Source organism: Urocitellus parryii, chromosome 10 (genome assembly GCF_045843805.1).
Source record: "Urocitellus parryii isolate mUroPar1 chromosome 10, mUroPar1.hap1, whole genome shotgun sequence".
NCBI lineage: Eukaryota > Metazoa > Chordata > Mammalia > Rodentia > Sciuridae > Urocitellus > Urocitellus parryii.
Window position 1 is genome coordinate 45,596,329 of NC_135540.1, and position 19,842 is coordinate 45,616,170.

Consider the following 19,842-nt stretch of genomic DNA (forward strand, 5'->3'; position numbering starts at 1 on the left):
AGATGTCCTTCCTCACATGAGCCCACTGCCCCCATGAGACCTGAGAAGCCTTGAGTCCCCTTATTGGGATGCCAGAATTTACAAGAGGCTGAAACTGTAAAATGCCAAACTCTGGAGCTATGAGCAGAATGTCATGTTTTTTTTTACCACTTGGAGAAAGTTAGCCTACAGTGAGAAACAGAAAGCCAGAGCTTAGGAATGAACAAAGAAAGAGTAGGGAGGGAAAATTCCTGATGGCAGAATAAATCCCAGGGCCTAGAGGTTGGAGGCCTGTCCTAGAGTCCTGAATGTCACTCTGGGAACCCTCAGAAGACACCCCTTGATTGCTTAAGAGGGTTCTATGTGGGTCTTCCGTTTGCATCTGAGTTCTACCCAACACAATAGCTTTGAACAAACCATGCTTCAGCAAACGTGCATGTGTGGGGCAGGGAAACATCAGGGGAGTAGCACACACACAAATGGCCCTAACCAGAGACCACAGGGAAGAGAAGTGCTCTGGAGGCCAGGAGCACACAATGGTAGAAGGAAGTGCTGGATTTAGAATGGTCAATTTACCCAGCTGGCTGATATGTCAAGTCAACACAGCAACTAAACCAGCATTAATAGTCTTCGTTCATGTTAACTCCCTCTCAGTCCAGTATCATCAGTGAAATTAGCAGTTCAGGTACTTTGTTACTGACGTAATATGTACTTCCTTTAACTATTTGTTTTCATGGACACAGAAGTGGGGTTCTGAACAGGAACAGCAGAGACAGAATAAGAGCCAGAGATCAAGATTGCAGATTACAAGAAAAATATGTTCAAAGGAGTACAGATTCGTAATATAGGAGGAGTTACTAAACATATAATAAAGATATTAATAAGGAATGAAAGAAATGAACATATTCATAAGCACTCTTGATATTCAAATGGTATGTTTGAATATCACTGCTCTTAGTTCCCTTGGTCTTCTCTCCCACCTGTAGCCTACAGCTGTTGGTACAAGAGGCAGTACAGGTAAAAACAAACTGACCAGAGCCTATGGCACTGCTATAAAGAAGAAATGAACAGCAGTCAGTTTAAAAGTTGAAAGAAACGAATATTCTCAACATCTTGGCCATTCCACAAATTGGCTTTATCAACCTACAGCCCTAAAGAAATGATGCTCCAGTGAAAACAGGAGATTCCCACTATCCATGAGGTATTCAACAGTATCCCTCAGCAGAGACCAATATGTGTCTAAACAGAAATAAGACATATTAATGGAACACGGCGGAGGCAATCATCATTATAACAGAAGTAAAGCAGCCAGCAAACAAAAAGGTATCCATGTGTGTCCATTATGGAACAAGGGAGACTGATATTTCATTCATTTAGACAGGCTGCTTCAGAGTGGGGCAAAGAGCATTCCAGAGTCTTCAACCTGCACAAATCATCCTGTACAGCACTCCAGCTCCTGGGGCTCTTTTGCAGTTTCCTCCAAGATTCTAAATGTAGCGAGCAGGGTAGCTCAGACAAGGTTAAGAGTGGCGCAGACCAACAGGACACTACAATAGTGACTATATTGTCTTTTTTCAAGTTTACATTTAAAAATGAAAACACAAAGACATAAAAACTGCATGTACTTATAAGGTAGCATGACATGTTTTGATATGAGTATATACTGTACAATGTTAAATCAAGGTAAACATCTACTCAAACATTTCTTTGTGGTGTCCACACTCAAAATCTTCTTTTTAAAACATGCAGTGCATTATCATTACCTATAGTCACCCTGCTGTGCAAAAGCACATCAGAGATGCTTATTCCTATCTAACTGTAACTGGATGCCCAACCTTTCCTCACCCCACTTTCACCCCTACTCTCCCTGGCCCCCAGATGCCACACTCTACTCTCTGCTTCTGTGAGTTTGCTTTTTTTAGATTCCACATATAAGTGAGACCATGTAGAATTTGTTTTTCTGTGCCTGGCTCATTTTGCAACATAATGTCATATAAATGATGGAATTTTTTTAAAGACTAAACAGTATTCTTTATGTATACATACCACATTTTCTTTACCCAATCATCCAGTGATGGGTGCTTTGGTTGTTTCTGTCTCTTGGCTATTTTGAACAACCATTGCAGTGAATCTGGGACTATGGAACTCTCTTCAGTATATTGACTTCATTTCCTTTGGGTATATACCCAGAAGTGGGATAGCTGAATTACATGGTAGCTCTCTTTTTAGTTTTTTGAAGAACCTCATGCTGACAGGGGGCTGTTCTCCATAATGGCTGCACTAATTTTTACATTTCCACCAACACTGTGCAAGGGTCCCCTTTACTCCACATCCAAGCAGGCACTTTTTATCTGACTACCTTACTTTGAATCCCCATTCCTCCTCTTATTATCTATGTGATCTTGGACACATTACCTCATCTGCCTAAGTCTCATTTTCCACATAAGTGAAATGGTACCCTATGTCATAAGACTATTATAAGGATGAAGTAAATACTCCAAGTAAATCCAAACATCAAGTTCTTAGCACATGGTAAGAACTCATAAAAATTTATCACCCTTTATCACTATTTTATTAGAACAGGAGGAAGTCATTGGGTGCTACAAAGGCATCTAAGACAAATTTTAATCCAACTGTGTTGAAGAATCTATTTTGATGTGACCACCTGTTCTCTCTGAGTCCCTTCTAAGGAAAGGCACAGCTATATCTGATGATCATTCCTAATGGAGGTGACAGTGACTAGGGAATGCTCATCAGATTTTTGGGAGAGGAACTGGGAATAATCTAAGACATGCAGAGAAAGGTAGGAGGAGGAAGCCATGAATAAGCAAAATCCAGGAGCAGGCAGAAGCCACAAGACAGTGGAAGCTAAGAGCACATAGACGTGGTGTTGAAGAGAAGAAAGAGAAGTCAGTGTCTGCAGTAGGCAGGTGGGTACAATCAACAAGCAGGTACTGTGGTAGTGCACAGAACCAGGAGCAAGGACACCTCTGCTGCCAGGGGGCTGGCTGGACATACTAGGTGTTGGAGTCACTACTCTTGAATGACCTTCAGCTGCTGAACCACATCCTGTGCCCTGTGAGATCTGGCTGTCCCATGGTTTGATGAACATAGTATGCCTTAGAAAGAATGTGAAAAGTCATCCAACCTCCCCATTTATGTCCATCTCTTCATCAGTACTTTAATCATTCAGCAAGGAATTTAAGCAGCTTCTCCCTATGGTTCTGCAATAAAGGAATATGTTCTGAGTAACCATTTCTTCTTGACAGAGGTTTCTAGGCATGGGCATAAATGGAAAAGGCAAACAAAGCTCCAGAGGGTTCCAAACCAATAAACTTCAGGAGTGTCAGTGTTTTTTGTTTTTTGTTTTTTTTTTTTTTCCACCACCAGCACAGAGCAGCCTCTGTGTGCCACCTGGCAAGTTTCAGCTTCTTCTCTGTCAACCCACACAGAAAAGAAATACAAAAATAGCACTAATACACCCTGAGGTCTGGGACTCTTCTGCTTTTGCATATACAAGCACATTCCTTTCAACTGCTGGATGAGAAACAGAGAGGCAGGCATATGAAATGTGTATGCAAAGTCAGGCCAGATGGACCCCTTGGAGATTTATGAGACAGAGTCCTGATTCACACAGCCCTCCATAAATCAGGCCTTCCTGGGGTGGCACTGACAACACTTTCCCCAGAGTAAGAGGGAGATAAGCATTTTCTTCTTAAGAAAGGGAGACTAGGTCTGGCATTTCAAAGAAAATGCAGTGACTCAGGGGTGGTCCTGGAGAACTGGAATTGTGGTTTCAAACAATGTCCACACAAAGACCAAGTAGGGGCCAGAGGACCAGAGAGAAGCCTTCTCCTACAGAAATTTATCAAACACCCTCAAAGAAAGTTACTGGGCGAAGCCACTCTGCAAAACCCCAAACCTTTACCTATCTAAGAAACTGACGCAGAGGCCACAGGAAGGACTAGGGATGAGAAGAAAGCTTGTTAGACCTGAAGAGTCCTAGACATAAGGGAACAAGAGCAGCTTGGCTCTTGGCCTGACAAAGAGGCAAGTCTCCAGGAAGACTGGCATCTTCAAAGGCATGTGGTTCCTTCTCCGTTTATCTTATCAAGGAAGGTGATTGTGGTGATTGCTGAATGTGGTGAAGCATGCTTGTAATCCCAGCTTCTTGGGAGGCTGAGGAGGGAGGAGCATAAGTTGGAGCCACAAAGAGCCTATCTCAAAAAAAAAAAAAAATTCTTTTTTTAAATAAAAAAAGGTAAGAGAAAGAAAAAGAAAAAGGTTATCAGTGAGACTCAGTAATCTTTTCTTGCAGATAAGAATGGTCATGACCTGCCTTTCAGAAGGAATGATGATAATCTTTTTAGGTGATCTACATAAAATCCCACAACCAAGTAGCTGCTCCAGAGGCAGCTGCACCAAGTCCCATCAGCTGGTTGTCCACAGACAGGGAAACCTCTCTCCCAGCATGCACTGGTGTGACGACTGTACAAACACGGGAATAGTCACATGCCAAAGTGCCACCTTTCAGAAGTTCTGCATGGTTTTCTAGCCATTCCTCAGAATGTTCATGTGCACATTCTGAAAAGGGAAGATGTACCTAGGAACATTCCAGGCTAGCTTAAAGTTTAAACTGAATAATAATAGAGACTGCTATTATTATTCAAATTCATAGGTTAAAGCCCTAACCCTTAGTGTGATAGTAGATGGGGCCTCTGGTAGGTGATTAGCTTTGGGAGGCTCTTGAGGATGGGAACCCCATGATGAGTTAAGTGTCTTTAAAAGAAGAGGAAGAGACGGAACCCACCCTCTCTTGCTCTGCCACGTGAGCATCCATCTGCCAACCAACAGAGCCCTCCCCAGGAACTGAACTGGTCAACACCTTAATCTTGGACTTAAAGACTCTGGAACTGTGAGAAAGAAATGCCTGTGGTGAAAGCTCCCTAGTCTATTGTATTTTTGTCACAAGAGCCTGAGCAGACTAAGACAGGCTTTGATCCTGGTGCTCCAAAACTAAAGTGGGGAAAAAAAAAAAAAAGCAAGGTCTAGTCTAGTGGCCGTGATCATCTATTCTGAAGGCATAGAGGTGTACAACTCATTGGATTGCTGAGTTCACACTCCAATAGGATCGCCTGTGGGGGCCAGGTGTTGTGTTAATCACGGGCACTTAGAGTAAATGACACAGTGACTCCCTAGGGGAGTTGGGTCTAGAGAGGAGAAACTGAAACAGAGTGTGCTGCACAGAGGACCTGGCACCATGTGTCATGGGGGGCAGATGGAGGGGCAGGTTGTATCAGCAAGTATAAAGACAAGGTGACAGGTGTTGGCCCAACATGGCATCTATGTGTGAGTGTGACAAGTGGCAAGAGGAAAAGAGGCTGGCAGGGTGAGGCTGGATTTGCATCTACCGTATTTTGAGGAGAGAAAGGCCCAACCACTTGCACATGTAGAAAGTGCCCAGGCAGCAGTTAGGGGACATGCAAGCACCTAAGGGGGCTGTGGCAATCCAGGTGAAAGCTGCTGGGAGCCCGAGCCAAAGCAGTGACCAAAGAGCCACACTGCTGAGCACTGACTCAGCCGGACACAGAGCTCTCTGCTTTGCTTCACCCTCACAACAAACCCAACAGCTGGGCACAGGCATCCCCATGAGGAAACACACAAGCTCACCTAGGCAAGAGAGTGGCAGAGCAAGAGAGGGAGAAAGAGAGAATTTTAATATTTATCCTTTAGTTCTCGGCGAACACAACATCTTTGTTGGTATGTGGTGCTGAGGATCCAACCCGGGCCGCACGCATGCCAGGCGAGCGCGCTACCGCTGAGCCACATCCCCAGCCCAGAGCAAGAATTTGAGCCCAAGCCACCTGACCTCTGAACAGTGTGCTATAACCACCCACTATGCTCTACTGCGGGCAGCAGTGGGGAAAGAGAGTCTTATCTCCAACCTAATAGCATGTATCTGTTTCCAAGATTTTAAGAAAAGTCCATCAGATTTCACTGATCACCAGGAAGATCAAAGTGAGTAGGAGCTAATAAGCCCTCCCGCCCTCCACACTCGACCTCTACTCCTTTCTCTCACAGACCCCAGTGAAATCAGGCAAACAGGGGTCAGTGGGTTGACTGTGTGAGGGGATGAGACTTCTCTGGAGAAAGCAGCTGCTATGCTGAGTGATACCACTCTCAGGGGTGAGGGCAGGGTGGGGACACCTTCCTTCTGACTCTAACTCTAGTGAGGATATTCAAGGGGACCCTTGGAGCTCTGAATTGGGAGTCTGCAGTTGGGACACGTGAAAATTAGGGTCTGACTGCCTGGGAAGGGTCCTGGGGTGTGTGGGCTGGCTCTTGCCCTGGGAATCCAGGGAGAGGAGCTGGCTGATGCTCTGACGTCGGGCAGAGGTGCATGTGGAGGGGTACAGGTTGGGTGGGATGACCTCATTCACAGATGGTTGCGTCCCAGAGGAAACACGAGGGCAACATAGAAGAGGCAGCTTGGGGTTGTCCTGACGCTCCTGTCAGACAGGGCTGCCCACAGGGTAAGAAGAGACCTCTGAAGGCAGAGCTCAGAGGTGCACTGGCTGAGGAAGAGACCAGGTCTGAGAGGAGGCTGCCAGGTGGCCAGCTACCCAGACACTACCAAGCTCAGAGGAACCACCAGGCAGAGGAACTCAGCAGGGAAGTTTCAAAAAGACCAAGACATCACCCCCACTTTAACATCTGCCAAGCCCAGAAAGCAAACCCCCATCCCACTCCTGCTAGGGCAGGAAATGGGCAGGAGACTCTGGTGAGTGGGGGAGAGGAGAGGGGGAAGAGGGCCCCAGGCTCACATCCTCTCCCCTTCTCCAGGCCTAAGGCAGATGGGCCTGGGCCAGGGAGGACGTTGCTATGCAAAGTGAGGTTGGGCATTTTGATTGTTACCCAGTCCTGTGTAATAACTGAGCCTGGATCTGTGCCTCAAAGTGAGAGGAGGACAGTGACAGATATCTGAGAATAAACCACAAAATCATTGAAATTTGGACCAACCTGAATTTTCTTAGGGAAGTTCCTTTGAATACAGTTTAAAGGGAGGTACAAAGAGAGAGAAAAAAAAAACTATTTTTTGTGGTCATGTCATGTACTGTTGACATGCAGATTACAGCAGGTCAGAGCACAGGGTAATTTTCCAGGCACTGACCAAGAGCTGTTTGCCATCCAGCTCTTCAAATGCAACAGGGAATGAACTTGAGAGGATCATGTGGATAACTGAGAAGGAAAGATAGGCAGACGAACATACTATGCTTCAGTCAATAAAATGAAATCTTTGCAGAAGTCTTTTCAGTATGTCTGAGATATCTCCCCACCACGCCTTGAAAGCGGAGGAGTCCATTTTCCTATTCAAGTCATCTGGGTAACCCTCCCACCCGCTACCTACTCCAGACAAGAACTTGAACTCCCTAAAGCACTGAATCTCACTGTCCCTAATGTCCTTTCCTGGAAAGATGGGGAAGGATTCTCAGGGTGATTCTACTGTGGGACCATGATAGGAAGCAAAGGGAGGGTTCTAGGATGAGACTTACAGTCCCAGGCCATGGGCTGGAAAAAGCCTCCAGGAGAAAGAGTCTTTCCTATTTGCAGGAAAGCCAGGGAGAATAGCAACCAGGGGCTAAGTTCCCATTCTTTTAATTTCTCCCTCCCGGAAGGAGCTCTGAGCACCAGATCTTTCCTTCCCATTCTGCCCTAGGGAACCCAACCAAGGGAGCACAAGGGCGGGCAGGAAGCACTGAAAGGGAAGTGGAAGGAAAGATGTCCAGCTTAATATCTCCAGGCCTCCAGTTTCTTCACCTTTGAAACAGAATGTCATCCTTCCCTTTCAGAAGTGAAAATGAAACCCCTTTATACTGAGCTATTTTTTCCTGTGTAGCATTTTCCAAGGTATAAAGCTCTTTTGCATGTTCTCATTCATTTGGTCACAAACATCCTCTGGGTGGCCACCGTAAGGCCTAGTGCTAGGGAAAGGAAAGGAGACAGGCAGCCAGGCCTGGTTATCCCCTCTGCCCAGTGGCCAGGGCTATGTTCAAGATTGCAGGATGAGCCATGGGAACCCCATCCTCACTAAAGGTCAGGGAAGGCAATTTTCCTATTCCAAAAAGCTCGATTCTCCCCTTCCTTCAACAATTTGACTGGCCCTGTCCTCTCTTGGAACTGATAGTCATGTATGGCTCTCCCTCCCGGCCCATCCAAGAGCTAAGTAATATTTGGGCAAAATGGAAAAGAAAAGGCACCTTAGCTTTCTCATGAAAGCTAAGATTCAGATTTCCACTTCTGTGACAGAAACAAAAGGCTATTTTCTTTTCTGATAACTGGAATTTATGAATTTGCCATTTCTTTTTTAAATATTTTTTTATTAGTAGATGGACTCATATCTTTATTTTTTATTTGTTTGTTTTTATGTGGTGCTGAGGATTGAACCCAGGGCCTCATGCATGGGAGAGGCAAGTGCTCTACCACTGAGCCACAACCCCAGCCCTATGAATTTGCCATTTCTAAGACTGTGCCACTCTCACATCCGACATTAGAAACCACATGTAATTTTACATCCTCTATGCTATAAGAAGTCTCAATATAGGTCACTAGTGATCCCAAGAAATTACTGACTTTTATAATTCAATGATAGAGGCCACAAAATAAGCCAGGGTTTATAAGAATGCTTTCCTTGTTCATTTGCTTATTCTTTCATGAACAATATTTCTTGAACACCACCACATGCCATTTAACATTCTAGGTACTAGAGAATAGCAGAAAACAAAAATTCCTTCAGTGAACTTGCTTTCTAGTGAGGAATGCTTTCTATAAAAGAGCCTACTAGGCACAGGACAAGCAGGTACAAAGGCTCTGGGGTGGTGGGGCATGTTTGGATGTAGGGGAATGGACCACAGAAATGGAGGGCTCAGTGTGGGAGGTAAAGTCAGAGAGGCTGTGGGCACCGCATATGGCTTTGAGTAAAATGACAAGCTCATAGGAGGATTTGGAAGGAGAAGCTATAGGATCCATCTTACATTTTTAAAGGTTCATTCTGACTGCAACATGGAGACAGGCCTGGGGTGGGTAACAGGATCTGAGCAGAGGCAGAGAAATAACTGGAAGGTTTTTGAACTAATGCAGGCAGGATGTCGTGGCTGGTTAGACCAGGGCAAAAACAGTGGCGGTGGTGAGAAGAAATGAGATTCTCAGTATAGTTTCAAGGTACAGCTTTCAAGGTACAGTGCATTTGCTGATATAGGGAACGTGATAAGAAGAAAAGAGAGAATGGTGTCAAGGTTATCTGAACAAGTGGAAAGATGGAGTTGCCATTTACTGCAATTGCGAAGGGCAGATTGTGGGGGCTGGGATAGGAGTGCTGTCTCAGATGTGTGTTTCAGAAGCCCTTGGGACACTGAAGTAGAGACCTCAGGTGGGCCCCTGGGTATGAATCTGAAATTCAGATGAAGTTGGGACCAAAAGTGTAAACTTGGAAGTCAGGCATGATGCCTAGTGTGCAGGCCCCAAGCCTAGCTGGGATCTCTGGAAGAAAGGGAAGACAGAGCAGTGGTCTCAGGCTACAGCCTGGGGCAACTACAGTTTAGAGGTGAGGGAGGTGAGGGAGGTGAGGGAGAGGTGTGGGAAGGCACTGCCTGCAGGTGGAAGCAGCAGGAGGAAGCCAAGTGAGGAAAGCGTTTCTAGAAGAGAGGAACAAGGTACCCGGCCTTCATTTCTGCTCTGCTGATAAGGGACCCATGTACCTGGGTGAGTACATGATATGCTCCAGGATCTAGGGTAGACACGGTGAGACACTGCCAAGTGTCACTAAGTCCTGAGGTTGGTTACTCAGAAAAAGGGAAGGATACAGTCTATCTACAAAGACAGGGTACAGAAAAATAGTCTGATGCAATGGCAAATAGATGGCTTGATTGCCAGGCATGGTGGCACACACCCGTAATCCCAGTGACTCAGGAGATGGAGGCATGTGAATGGCAAGTTTGAGGCTAGCCTCAGCACTTTAGTGAGGCCCTAAGCAACTTGGCAAGACCCTGTCTCAAAATAAGAAATAAAAAGAGTTGGAGATGTGGCTCAGTGGTTAAGTGACCCTGGTTATAAGCCCCAATATATATACATTTTATATATATATATATATATAAAAATAGCTTGACTAACGACACCCAAGAGCAAACCTAAGTGAATGAATGTCACCTCTGGAGAAAATCCCAGTGACAAGTTGTCAGCTATGTCCTTGGCCTGCTCAATATATCAGTGGTTTTTATCAGTGAAAACTAGAGGCTTATCCCAGGCTCCCTCCCAGACTTACTGAACTGGAATTTCCAGGTGGCATGGGGGCCAGGAACAGGCTACAGGAAGGCCTCATGCAGAAGGAGGAATTAAGGGAGGATGTTGACCACCTTGTGCAGCTGAAGCCAAGCAGAGCGGAAAGGTGACCTGCTGGAGGACATTCAGGCTTCAGAGCCATCTCAGCAGGTGCAGAGAGGTGGGCTGACATATCAGTGTGTAAAGGAGCAATCTTCCATTTGACTTTGAAAACCAGCCAGACACAAGGTGGTAAGGCAGCCAGATCTGTGACCAGCCTGGGACTGTCAGCAAGCTGTGGATTCTGTGATCAACAACAGTGGGTGTCAAGCTTCAAAGACATCTCATGATGTGAGAGGGGGTGTGATGCAGCCTTATTCGCTATGTCCCAAAAGCATCCTGTCCAGAGTACAGACACACTCAGGGAGGCCAGAGGAGCATGACCAAGACAGAAAAGGGACTCCAGCCCAGGCCTGTGAGGATCACCCAGAGAAGCTGTTTAGTCTGGAAATTCCAAAGGAACCAGACCTCCACCCTGAATTGCCTCAAGGGCTAACATGTGGAAGGACTTTTGCTGTAGAATCCAACTGGTAGATCCAGAACCAATGAGTGACATGAGACTAATTTGACGGAAGGAAGCTCTTTCCAATAGTAGGAGCAACCCAAAGAGTCAGAAATGGTGGGTAGTTTGCTGTGAGAATTAGTAAATGTATGTACACTCCTAACTAGCATTTATGGTAATGTCTTGTTTTGTGCACATGTATGCATTGTATATATATATATATATATACACACACACACACACACACACACACACACACACACACCCTTCCTACAATTGGGTAAATTCTCTGATGACTGAAAACATATTATCTTCATATTCCTAGATCCAGAATAGCCCTGTCACATCTATGTGCTAAATAATCTTATTTGAATGAATGAGTTCATTATGGCTGGATGTTGCCAGAGTGTTGTTATAGAGGTGATTCATGCTGCGCAACTATAATGTTCTTCCAAACAGCAGGTCCTATGATCACTGAAAAATTCCACATAAACCTGCTTTCCCTGGAGACAGGCATCCTTTGCCTATTCACAGACAATTTGGAATTTAGATAAAATGAATTATCTAATAATTATGTCTAATATTCACTCTAGGTTTAAAACTCTGATGATCTTAAAAATTAAGTATGAGTGGTAATAATTTTTGTCACCAAAGTTTCTGTACTCCATGTTAATATGTTTAAAGCCCCATCTAAGCTGAGTGTGGTGGTACACACCTGAAATCCCAGCTACTAAGGAGACTGAGGCAGGAGGATCAAAGTTTAAGGCCAACCTGGACAATTTAGCAGACCCCGTATCAAAATAAAAACTAAAAGGACTGGGGATGTAGCTCAGTGGTAGAGTGTCCCTGGGTTCCACCCCTACTACTGCTAAATAAATAAATTAAATTAAATATAAAGCTCCATCTGTTTAGGAAATCTGATCCTTGCAGTGGAAATCGGATCCTTCCATCTGTGACCCAGTTTAAGGGCTTTCGCTCCAGGCTACCTTTAAATATCACCACATCTTGGTCTGGGGCATTTACTGTTTCACCCACTGATATTATCAGCTTAGCAGGGGCACACTTGCCTGCTGCCCTCAAACTGGTTGAGATTCTCCTCAAAACATCCCAGTGTGAAGGTTAACCCAAAGGAGTTCAAGTTCAATGGTGTGGCCTTTGTAGTTACTAAGGTCATCTATGCACATCACATCCTCCTTAAGAGAACCCCAAATAAATCCAGTCCTCTCTGTTGCATGGGTCTGAGCTTGGAACCCCTCTAAAATTTGAGGTAGCTTTAGAAACCATCCTCTGCTGTTGCCTCCATGCTGGAGCCAACGTGCTGTAGTCAAGCTTCCAAAGCCACGTCTCCAGGGAGCCTGAACCTGTGCTCACAAGGAGCTTATCGGGTGAGATAAGTGGTCTTATTGCACAAACAAGGAAAGGGCATCTCAGAGAAGTAAACCCAGTTGCCCAAAAGTCACCTGGAGGAGATGGTGAATGGAGGAGCCAGAATTTAAACTCACGTCTATTCAGGCTGCTACAATCAGCATCACAGACAGGTGGCTTAAATAACACTATTATTTCTCACAGTTCTGGGGACTAGGAAATCCAAGATGAAGATGCTAACAGCCTTGGTGCCTAGTGATGGTTGATTCCTGGTTATGTACTCTCCTGGCAGTTGTGGGTGGGGATGGAGAGACCCTTCTACCATCTCCTCTGATAAGGACATGAGAGTTCTACCATCAGAATCTATTTGCACTCCACAGCCTCATCACATTGGGGACGAGGGCCTTGACATTTAAATTATATAGGTCACCAACATTCAGTCTGTAACCAACCCCAAAGCTTGGTTCTTTTCCCACATAGCAACCGAGAGTTAGATGGGGATCCTCCCTTACCAAAATGCCCTGGTGGCTCCTCTCATTCCTAGAATACACCCAAACTGGTCTCTGCCTACCTCTCCAGTCATAGCCCCTATTTCCTGTCCTTGCTCCTTCCTGTCACTCAGTGGAATCACCCAGGCCCTGCCTCAGGACCACTGCACTTGCTATCCCTCTTCTGGAATGCTCTTATCCCATTACTCTGCACAGTTCTCTTACTTTCTCTGGTCTCTGCTCCAATGCCACTTTCTCAGGGAGGCTGTTGCCAAGGACTCCATCTAGAAGAGACTCCAAAAGTAGCCCTCACCCTATACTTAATGTTTCTGAGCCCACAATCCAATTCCAAGCACTCACCGGTACCTAGGTGCATATTCTTGGCCAATGACCTGCTTCCGGTCAATGTCCCGCTAGAATGAAAGCTCATTCCCTGTTGCATCCCCCACGCCCAGGTCACAGACGTGCAGCCAGTGCTCACAAAACTGGGTTTGTGTGAGGCTGGACACCTTCTTTATTCTCTGCTACTCTGATCTGGTCCTTGCTCATGAAGTTCTGCTACACAGTAGCTAGGTGACTTGGCAAGGTAACTCCAGACTTCAAGAGAAACACTGTGTCACCCCTTGCTCTGGATTTGTGAGACTAGAAGTTTGTGATTTTATGAGAAAAGAGACATTTAAAAGGCAACGAATGAAATAAAAGATAATTATATTTCATCAAAAAATCCTATAAAATGATCAACTGTTTATTGCTAGAATAGGCAATTAGTTCATTTAATACCTCCCAGCAGTTTTTCAAAGCAGAAGGAAATGGACACTTATTAAAGGAGTTATAAAAAGCTGTGTTATCTGGCATTTAACGAACCAGAGGGCTTTTAGAAGGGAAATTTCTGTGACTCCACCAATACAAATCCCTAAGCTTAACTGGGATGAGGTGGAAGCCAATCATAATCCAAGAGAAGATTAGTATTCAATGGAAAAGTTTCTGGAGATAAAATTATCTGTTTGGGGAACTTAATTTGTCTTACTTCAGGTATAATCACAGTCCTGCCTCAGAAGCATGCAGGGCAGGTTCATTTTCCAAAACACATTTTATATACTACAATGGCATTTTGTAAATAAATCTCTCTTTTTTTTGGGGGGGGGGGTACCAGGGATAGAACCCAGGGCCTCGAACATGCTGTGTAAGTGCTCTCTAGCTCTGAGCTGCATCCCCGACAATAGCACATTTTCAAAATTCAGTATTTGAGTTTCGTTTTAGGAGGTCTATCTGAAGGTGTATCTGCATGTTGTTTTAGTTGTGGAGATTCCCACTGGCATCTGAAGGTCTTTTGTTTGCTGGAACTTCTGAGTGTTTCTCTCATTTTTATCTACTGATAATGGTCCTTAATACATCTATCACTTCAAAAGAACTTTTGGCTTCAGGCCTGATCAGGCTCCAGGGTGAATACCCAAGAGATGAAGCAATGGTCTTCTGGAAAAAGTTCAGCTCACTCCTTAGTTTACAAGAACTTTTAACTAACCAAACACCCTTGCTCTCTCACCAGGTGGATGACAGCGAGGCTTGACTGTAGCAAATACCAGGACAGATCAAGGCTGCCAGCGCTTTCACTTCCAAACAAGGAAGATTAAAAGGGTTCACACTCATTTTTGAATTCTAGTGGTGGCCTTAGTAGGGAAAGTTGTAGAGAAAAATTAAAAGATGCAATGGAAAGTCTAGTGGAGGTGTTAACATGGGGCATCATCCTCACAAGTATGCTGCTTGGAACAGAAACAGGCCCCAGCACGGCACCAGCCCTCTGTAATGTAGAACACGCTACTCTGAATTTCCAGATTTCTCCCTTTACTATACTGTACTTGGCAATTGACTTTGAACATTTCTTAATACTTAGAATTAGCATCCACCTATTTGCATTTTTTAGCATCAATGATGAGTTTATCTGATCTTCAAACATGAATTTTTATCTGGCTTATTTCATAACCCATGCTAATAATTTATCATACTACACACTAAAAAAAAAACATGTTTTATGGCTTGAGCCATCTTCTAAAGGATTTTTAAAAAGTAAAGACAGAGTGGGGAGGATACAGGTTGTTTAGTGATATTTTCAAGCATTACTATAATTTTTGTGCCTGGGTAAAAAAATACTCTACGGGAACATGGATCTCTGGCCAACTGATTAAATTCCAACCACATTCTCTGTTGCACATGAATATTGTTACTTTTGTAATTATTTTGATGCAGTAATCATTTTAGGGTCCATCCCTATAGAGTCTTGGCAAATGTAACATTTATCTTTCAAGAATTCATTCTTTCATCAAAGAGCCATAATTCTTCACACTCTGGGGCCGTCGAAGACAAAAAAAAAAAAAAAAAAGACATGTCACATACAGACTCTAACCAAAATGTGAGCATTTTCATGATATTCAACTTACTTTTTCATTCCACGCCCACAGTCCAATTCCAAGAAATGCTATCCCCAAAAACTGAAAGAAAGAAAGAAAGCAATGTCAGTATGAGGGTGAACACTATATGTTTGCTAATACAAATAAGACTTCAATCAATTCTTCTGTCACTTCACCTGATTGGAAAATGGCTTCCTCTAAATCACCTTTACCAGGAAAAGAAATTCCTTAATCTCTCTGCCTTAAATTATTACAACATTAAGAAGGATGCTTAGAAGTCATTCAATATAAATAATAATACTTAGGTAGAAAGGTAGACCCCTACCTCATACTGGGGATTAAACCCAGCAGCACTTAACCACTGAGCCACATCCCCAGCCCTGTTTATTTTTTTATTTTGAGACAGAGTCTCACTAAATTGCTTAGGGCCTCACTAAGTTGCAAAGTTTGGCCTCTAACTTGAGATCCTCCTGTCTCAGCCTCCTGAGTCACCAGAATTCCAGGCATACACCCTCCCAACAGGCATTAGGTAGAATCTTGAGTGAAATCAGTTATCAACAATGCAGAATGCTACTTCTGGGGGTAGGAGAGAAAACAGTGGTATTCCCATGAGTCTAAGCCTGACATTCACTGGAAAACAGACAAGCAGCGCCTGAAGTCAGAGGAGCCACAATCCTCTCCTCTCCATCATAAACGGCAAAGGCATCCAGTTCCCCTGACAATTCTTTATCACTCCTTCAAAGGCAACAAGAATCTGATCAAGTTCAATTCCTATATTCTTGTATTTTTCAGAAACTTAAATTACTTAAATGGTAGGTCAGACAGCTTCCGTGCCTCTTCTTGGTCTAAACTCAGTCCTCCAACTCCACGCATCACTTGACGCATCCAGCCCAGCAGAGGCACAGCTCGTACACACCACACATCTCACAGCTCTGCCAATTAGCTGCACTGAGGATGGGAAAGTGGTGACAGGAGGGCAGCAGCTGATAACTGGGAAGACTTTCCACTTTCATTAATTCTCACTGTATTCCATCGGCTCTAAGATGCACATTTTCCTCCCTAAATCTTAACAACTCTGAAACTGTAATATGTCTTAAAGTTGATGGTATCTTATAGCTTGGTCCCCCTCCCCAGGATAGTACTTAAAATAATGGGGTGTCTTATCACTGGGATGCCACGGATTGGGTGGCGCACTACTCAGGGCTGCCCACCCACTGGAGCCCTGACTGGAGCTGGTGTAAGTGGCTGTGAGGGAAGATTCTCCTCCCTCCTCACCTTCACTGTCAATGGTGACTCTGGATTTCCTTTCCAAACACTTAAGTGAATAGAGAGTGGGAAAGTGACAAGCAGGAGAAGTCTCATGGAGGCAGCACACACTGTTTGTTTTATTAACATCTTGATTAAGTTAAATGTCAGGCCAGCTGTCCAAGGAGAGGGTTTGCAGAGAACATGAGAGTGAGAGTGGTTATTCTTTACGATTTCAGGGAAATCCGAGAACTGTCCACCTGGAGGGGGCTTTGCTGCTCACAGCAGGGAGTTACTGACATTTTGGAGGCAATGGCTAATAAATCCAAACCCGGGAGGGAAAATAGCAGGAGTAGAGGGAAAGAGGGGACTGGAAGAAGACAATTAACTACGCTGAAATGTGGCCATGTTTTTAAAAGTAGAACTTCCCAAAGCTCCCAACAATTAACTGACAATAAATAAGAGAGGAGGCAATACATACATAAACCCCTATACAGAAAAGCTTCAGCATGTCCTTGATCTATAAAAACCGAAGACCCTGTTCTTCCAACCCTTGCTCCTATAGAGTGTTTAGAAATAATTCTTGTTTTCATCACCCTGGCAGAAAAACTGTGGTCAGAATGCTATTTCATATGTCATTTCAGATCCCAAACAGCAAACGTACCCAAATAAAACAACTCAGGATGTTATAGTCATACTCATAGTGTTTTATGGACATACTTATCATGCAAATAGAGGATCAACCGACAAGTGAATCAACCGACACAGCACTCCACAGGACCTAAGCAGCACCAGCGCGCACAGCTGAAGCTCTGACTTCACTCACAATGACATCAAACTCATCCCAATGACATGGCGACTTTTTAATGTGAAAGCTCTTCACGGACAGTTGTTTGGTTATCTCCCCTGATGCAACATATAGTCCTGCAAGCAATGGGTGGGATGTGGTGGCAAAAGGCATAGTGGTCAATTGTCCCTCTTGATGCTGAAGAGGGCAGAAGGTTACAGGTGAGGGCCCTTATCTAATTGCCAACATTTGTTTGTGTTTCTTAGTTGCCAGGAGCTGTGCTTAGTGTCTTGTCGGCAATACTTCAGAACAATTTCATTTTGAAATAGACACTATTTTTACCCTCTGCTGTAGGAAAGAGGAAAATGAGGCTTAGAGAGTTTGCGTAACTTGTTTAGAGGCACGGAGCCTCTAAGTGGAGGGGCAGACGTTGATTAAGATGGGCACGGGTACTCACCACTCATGAGAAGTGCCCATTCCCCCCACATAAAAGTTGCAGCATTTAAGCTAAAATTACATGGGATATGATCAGTACATCATAAATTCCTCCCCCAGCAAGCAGAAGAGGCATTAAAAAGGTAAAAAAGAGGCAAAAAGTCTTGCCTTCACCTAAGAACTGATTGTAGATCAGAAATTCTCTATATTGGCGCCAGCCAACGAGGGAAGGAGAAGGACAGAGAATTCACTGGGGGATTCGACTCTCTCCCCTTTAAATAAAATTCTCTTTTCTCTTGGCATTTTGAAAAACAACTTGTTTTCTTTTATGAATCATATAAATAGCGAAGGACCCAATGGTTTTCTACCAAAAGGAGAGAGAAAAAAAAATTCAGATTTAAAGAAGACCCACAATTTCCTTTACAATCTTGCTCCAATATTTCCTGCTTTGACTGTGACTTTCCAAACAAGTGTTTAAGAATTTGGAAAAAGAGTACAATCTTGAAGTAAGGGAAAACGCTGGATACCTAAGTGAGCAAGTGGGGCCTCAACTTGATACATACCTTTGGTGCTACATCACTAGCAAACGCCCTCCCAATTACTCTCAGCCCATATGTTTTGTTTTAAAATCAAGTTGTTCCAGCTCCAAATAATTAAACAGAGAAGAGCCAAAAAACCAGAGACAGGCAGGCAGCACTCGAAGCACATGCAGTTTCCCCTTCCCCACCTCCCAAAGAAAAGGCAACCATAAACTACCAAACTGACCTCATTCTGAAACCTAGAGAGGCTGACCTACAGGGAACAGCTGGGAACTCTTCAAGGCAACTCTTTATTCCCTTCAAATGGAATCAGAAATAATTCTGAGACATCTTCTCATTTGGCAATACATGCAAGTGTGCATTATGAATGTTTGTCCACCCAATTTTTGATGTTTCAAAATGAATAACAATAATTTTGCCAACATTGGTTGAATGTTAGTATGAGCTAAAGTACGTGCGGGTAAATGTTGCATGTACGCGAGATTTGAAGCTATAATATGAATAAAAAGAATGTGAAATATCTCATTAGTAGTTGTTTTATTATTGATTACATGATGAAATGATAATATTTTGGATCTCTTGGGTTAAATTAAACATACTATAATTTATCCTGTTTCATATTCGCACTGAGAAATGTAAATGTCATCTGTGGCTTGTGTTATATTTCTATAGAATAGGACAGCACAACAACCCCATGCAGTCGGTACCGTCACCCCATTTTACAGATTACAAAATAAGCTTAGGAATACTAAGTATTTTCCCCAAGATCACACAAGTTGGTGCCTGAGTAGGGTGGCTCGAAAAATCTGACTCCTCCACACTAGCTCAAAACTATCAGAGTCCAGATGAGTATTCCTTATTCAAAATGCTTGGGACCACAACTGTTTCAGATTTCAGAAGTTTTTTTTTTTTTTGGGGGGGGACATTTGCCTGGACTTTACTGGTAGAATATCCCTATTAGAAAAAATTCTGAATCTTTTGAGCATGATATCATGTTGGTGCTGGGGATGCTCAAGCTGTACTTCCCTAATGTGCATAAAGTGTCTAGAGAATAAGCTCAGGGATGGAGAAGTGTAATGACTCTCATGCCCTAAGACCCTAAGTAGCTCCTTTAATGTCCAGGGATCAATGTCCAGAAAGGAGTGAGAATGGCCCTTGGTGGAAACAGAATGGCTTGCTGATGAAAGCCCACCAGGCTTGCAGACAAGATCCAGCAGGGTTGATCTTTGGAAAAAGCTGGAGAGGAAAACAGGGACAGGATGAGCACATCTGCTCACCTTTCTCTGAGCCTACAAATGGATGATCTCTTCTGTATCTGTTTGTTTTTATCCTGTCAGACCTCCAACATCTTGGATTCCATTTTTGTGCTACATTCCAAGTAGCACAAAAATGAATACTTCAAAAAGCCACTCATCCATCCATCCACAAAAAAACAAGTCCCTACTTTTTCTTTTCTCCCCACCCCCCGCCCCCGCGGTACTCCAACTGAACCCAGAGCACTCACTATACCACTGAATTCAGTCTCCAGTCCTTTTGGTATTTTGAGACAGGATCTTGCTGAATTGCCCTAGATGGCCTCAAACTTGCAGTCTTCCTGCCTCAATCTCCCAAGTCACTGGGATTACAGGTGTTCCTCACCACATATGGTTTCGCTTCCTAATTTGTACTCGATGCTACTTTTCTCTTGAAATAAACAGAGAGAAGAAAACAGATTCAAGCCAGG

The 19,842-nt window shown here is 43.9% G+C and overlaps 1 protein-coding gene across 1 annotated transcript in view; it reads right to left on the reverse strand.

Moving 5' to 3' along the window:
- Positions 1 to 19,842, reverse strand: part of Tspan5 (tetraspanin 5) — a 167,649-nt gene that overhangs the window by 18,629 nt on the left and 129,178 nt on the right. The window contains exon 2 of the mRNA XM_026402007.2: positions 15,144 to 15,194. Coding sequence (XP_026257792.1) covers positions 15,144 to 15,194 — 51 coding nt within the window. The remainder of the gene's footprint in view (positions 1 to 15,143; positions 15,195 to 19,842) is intronic.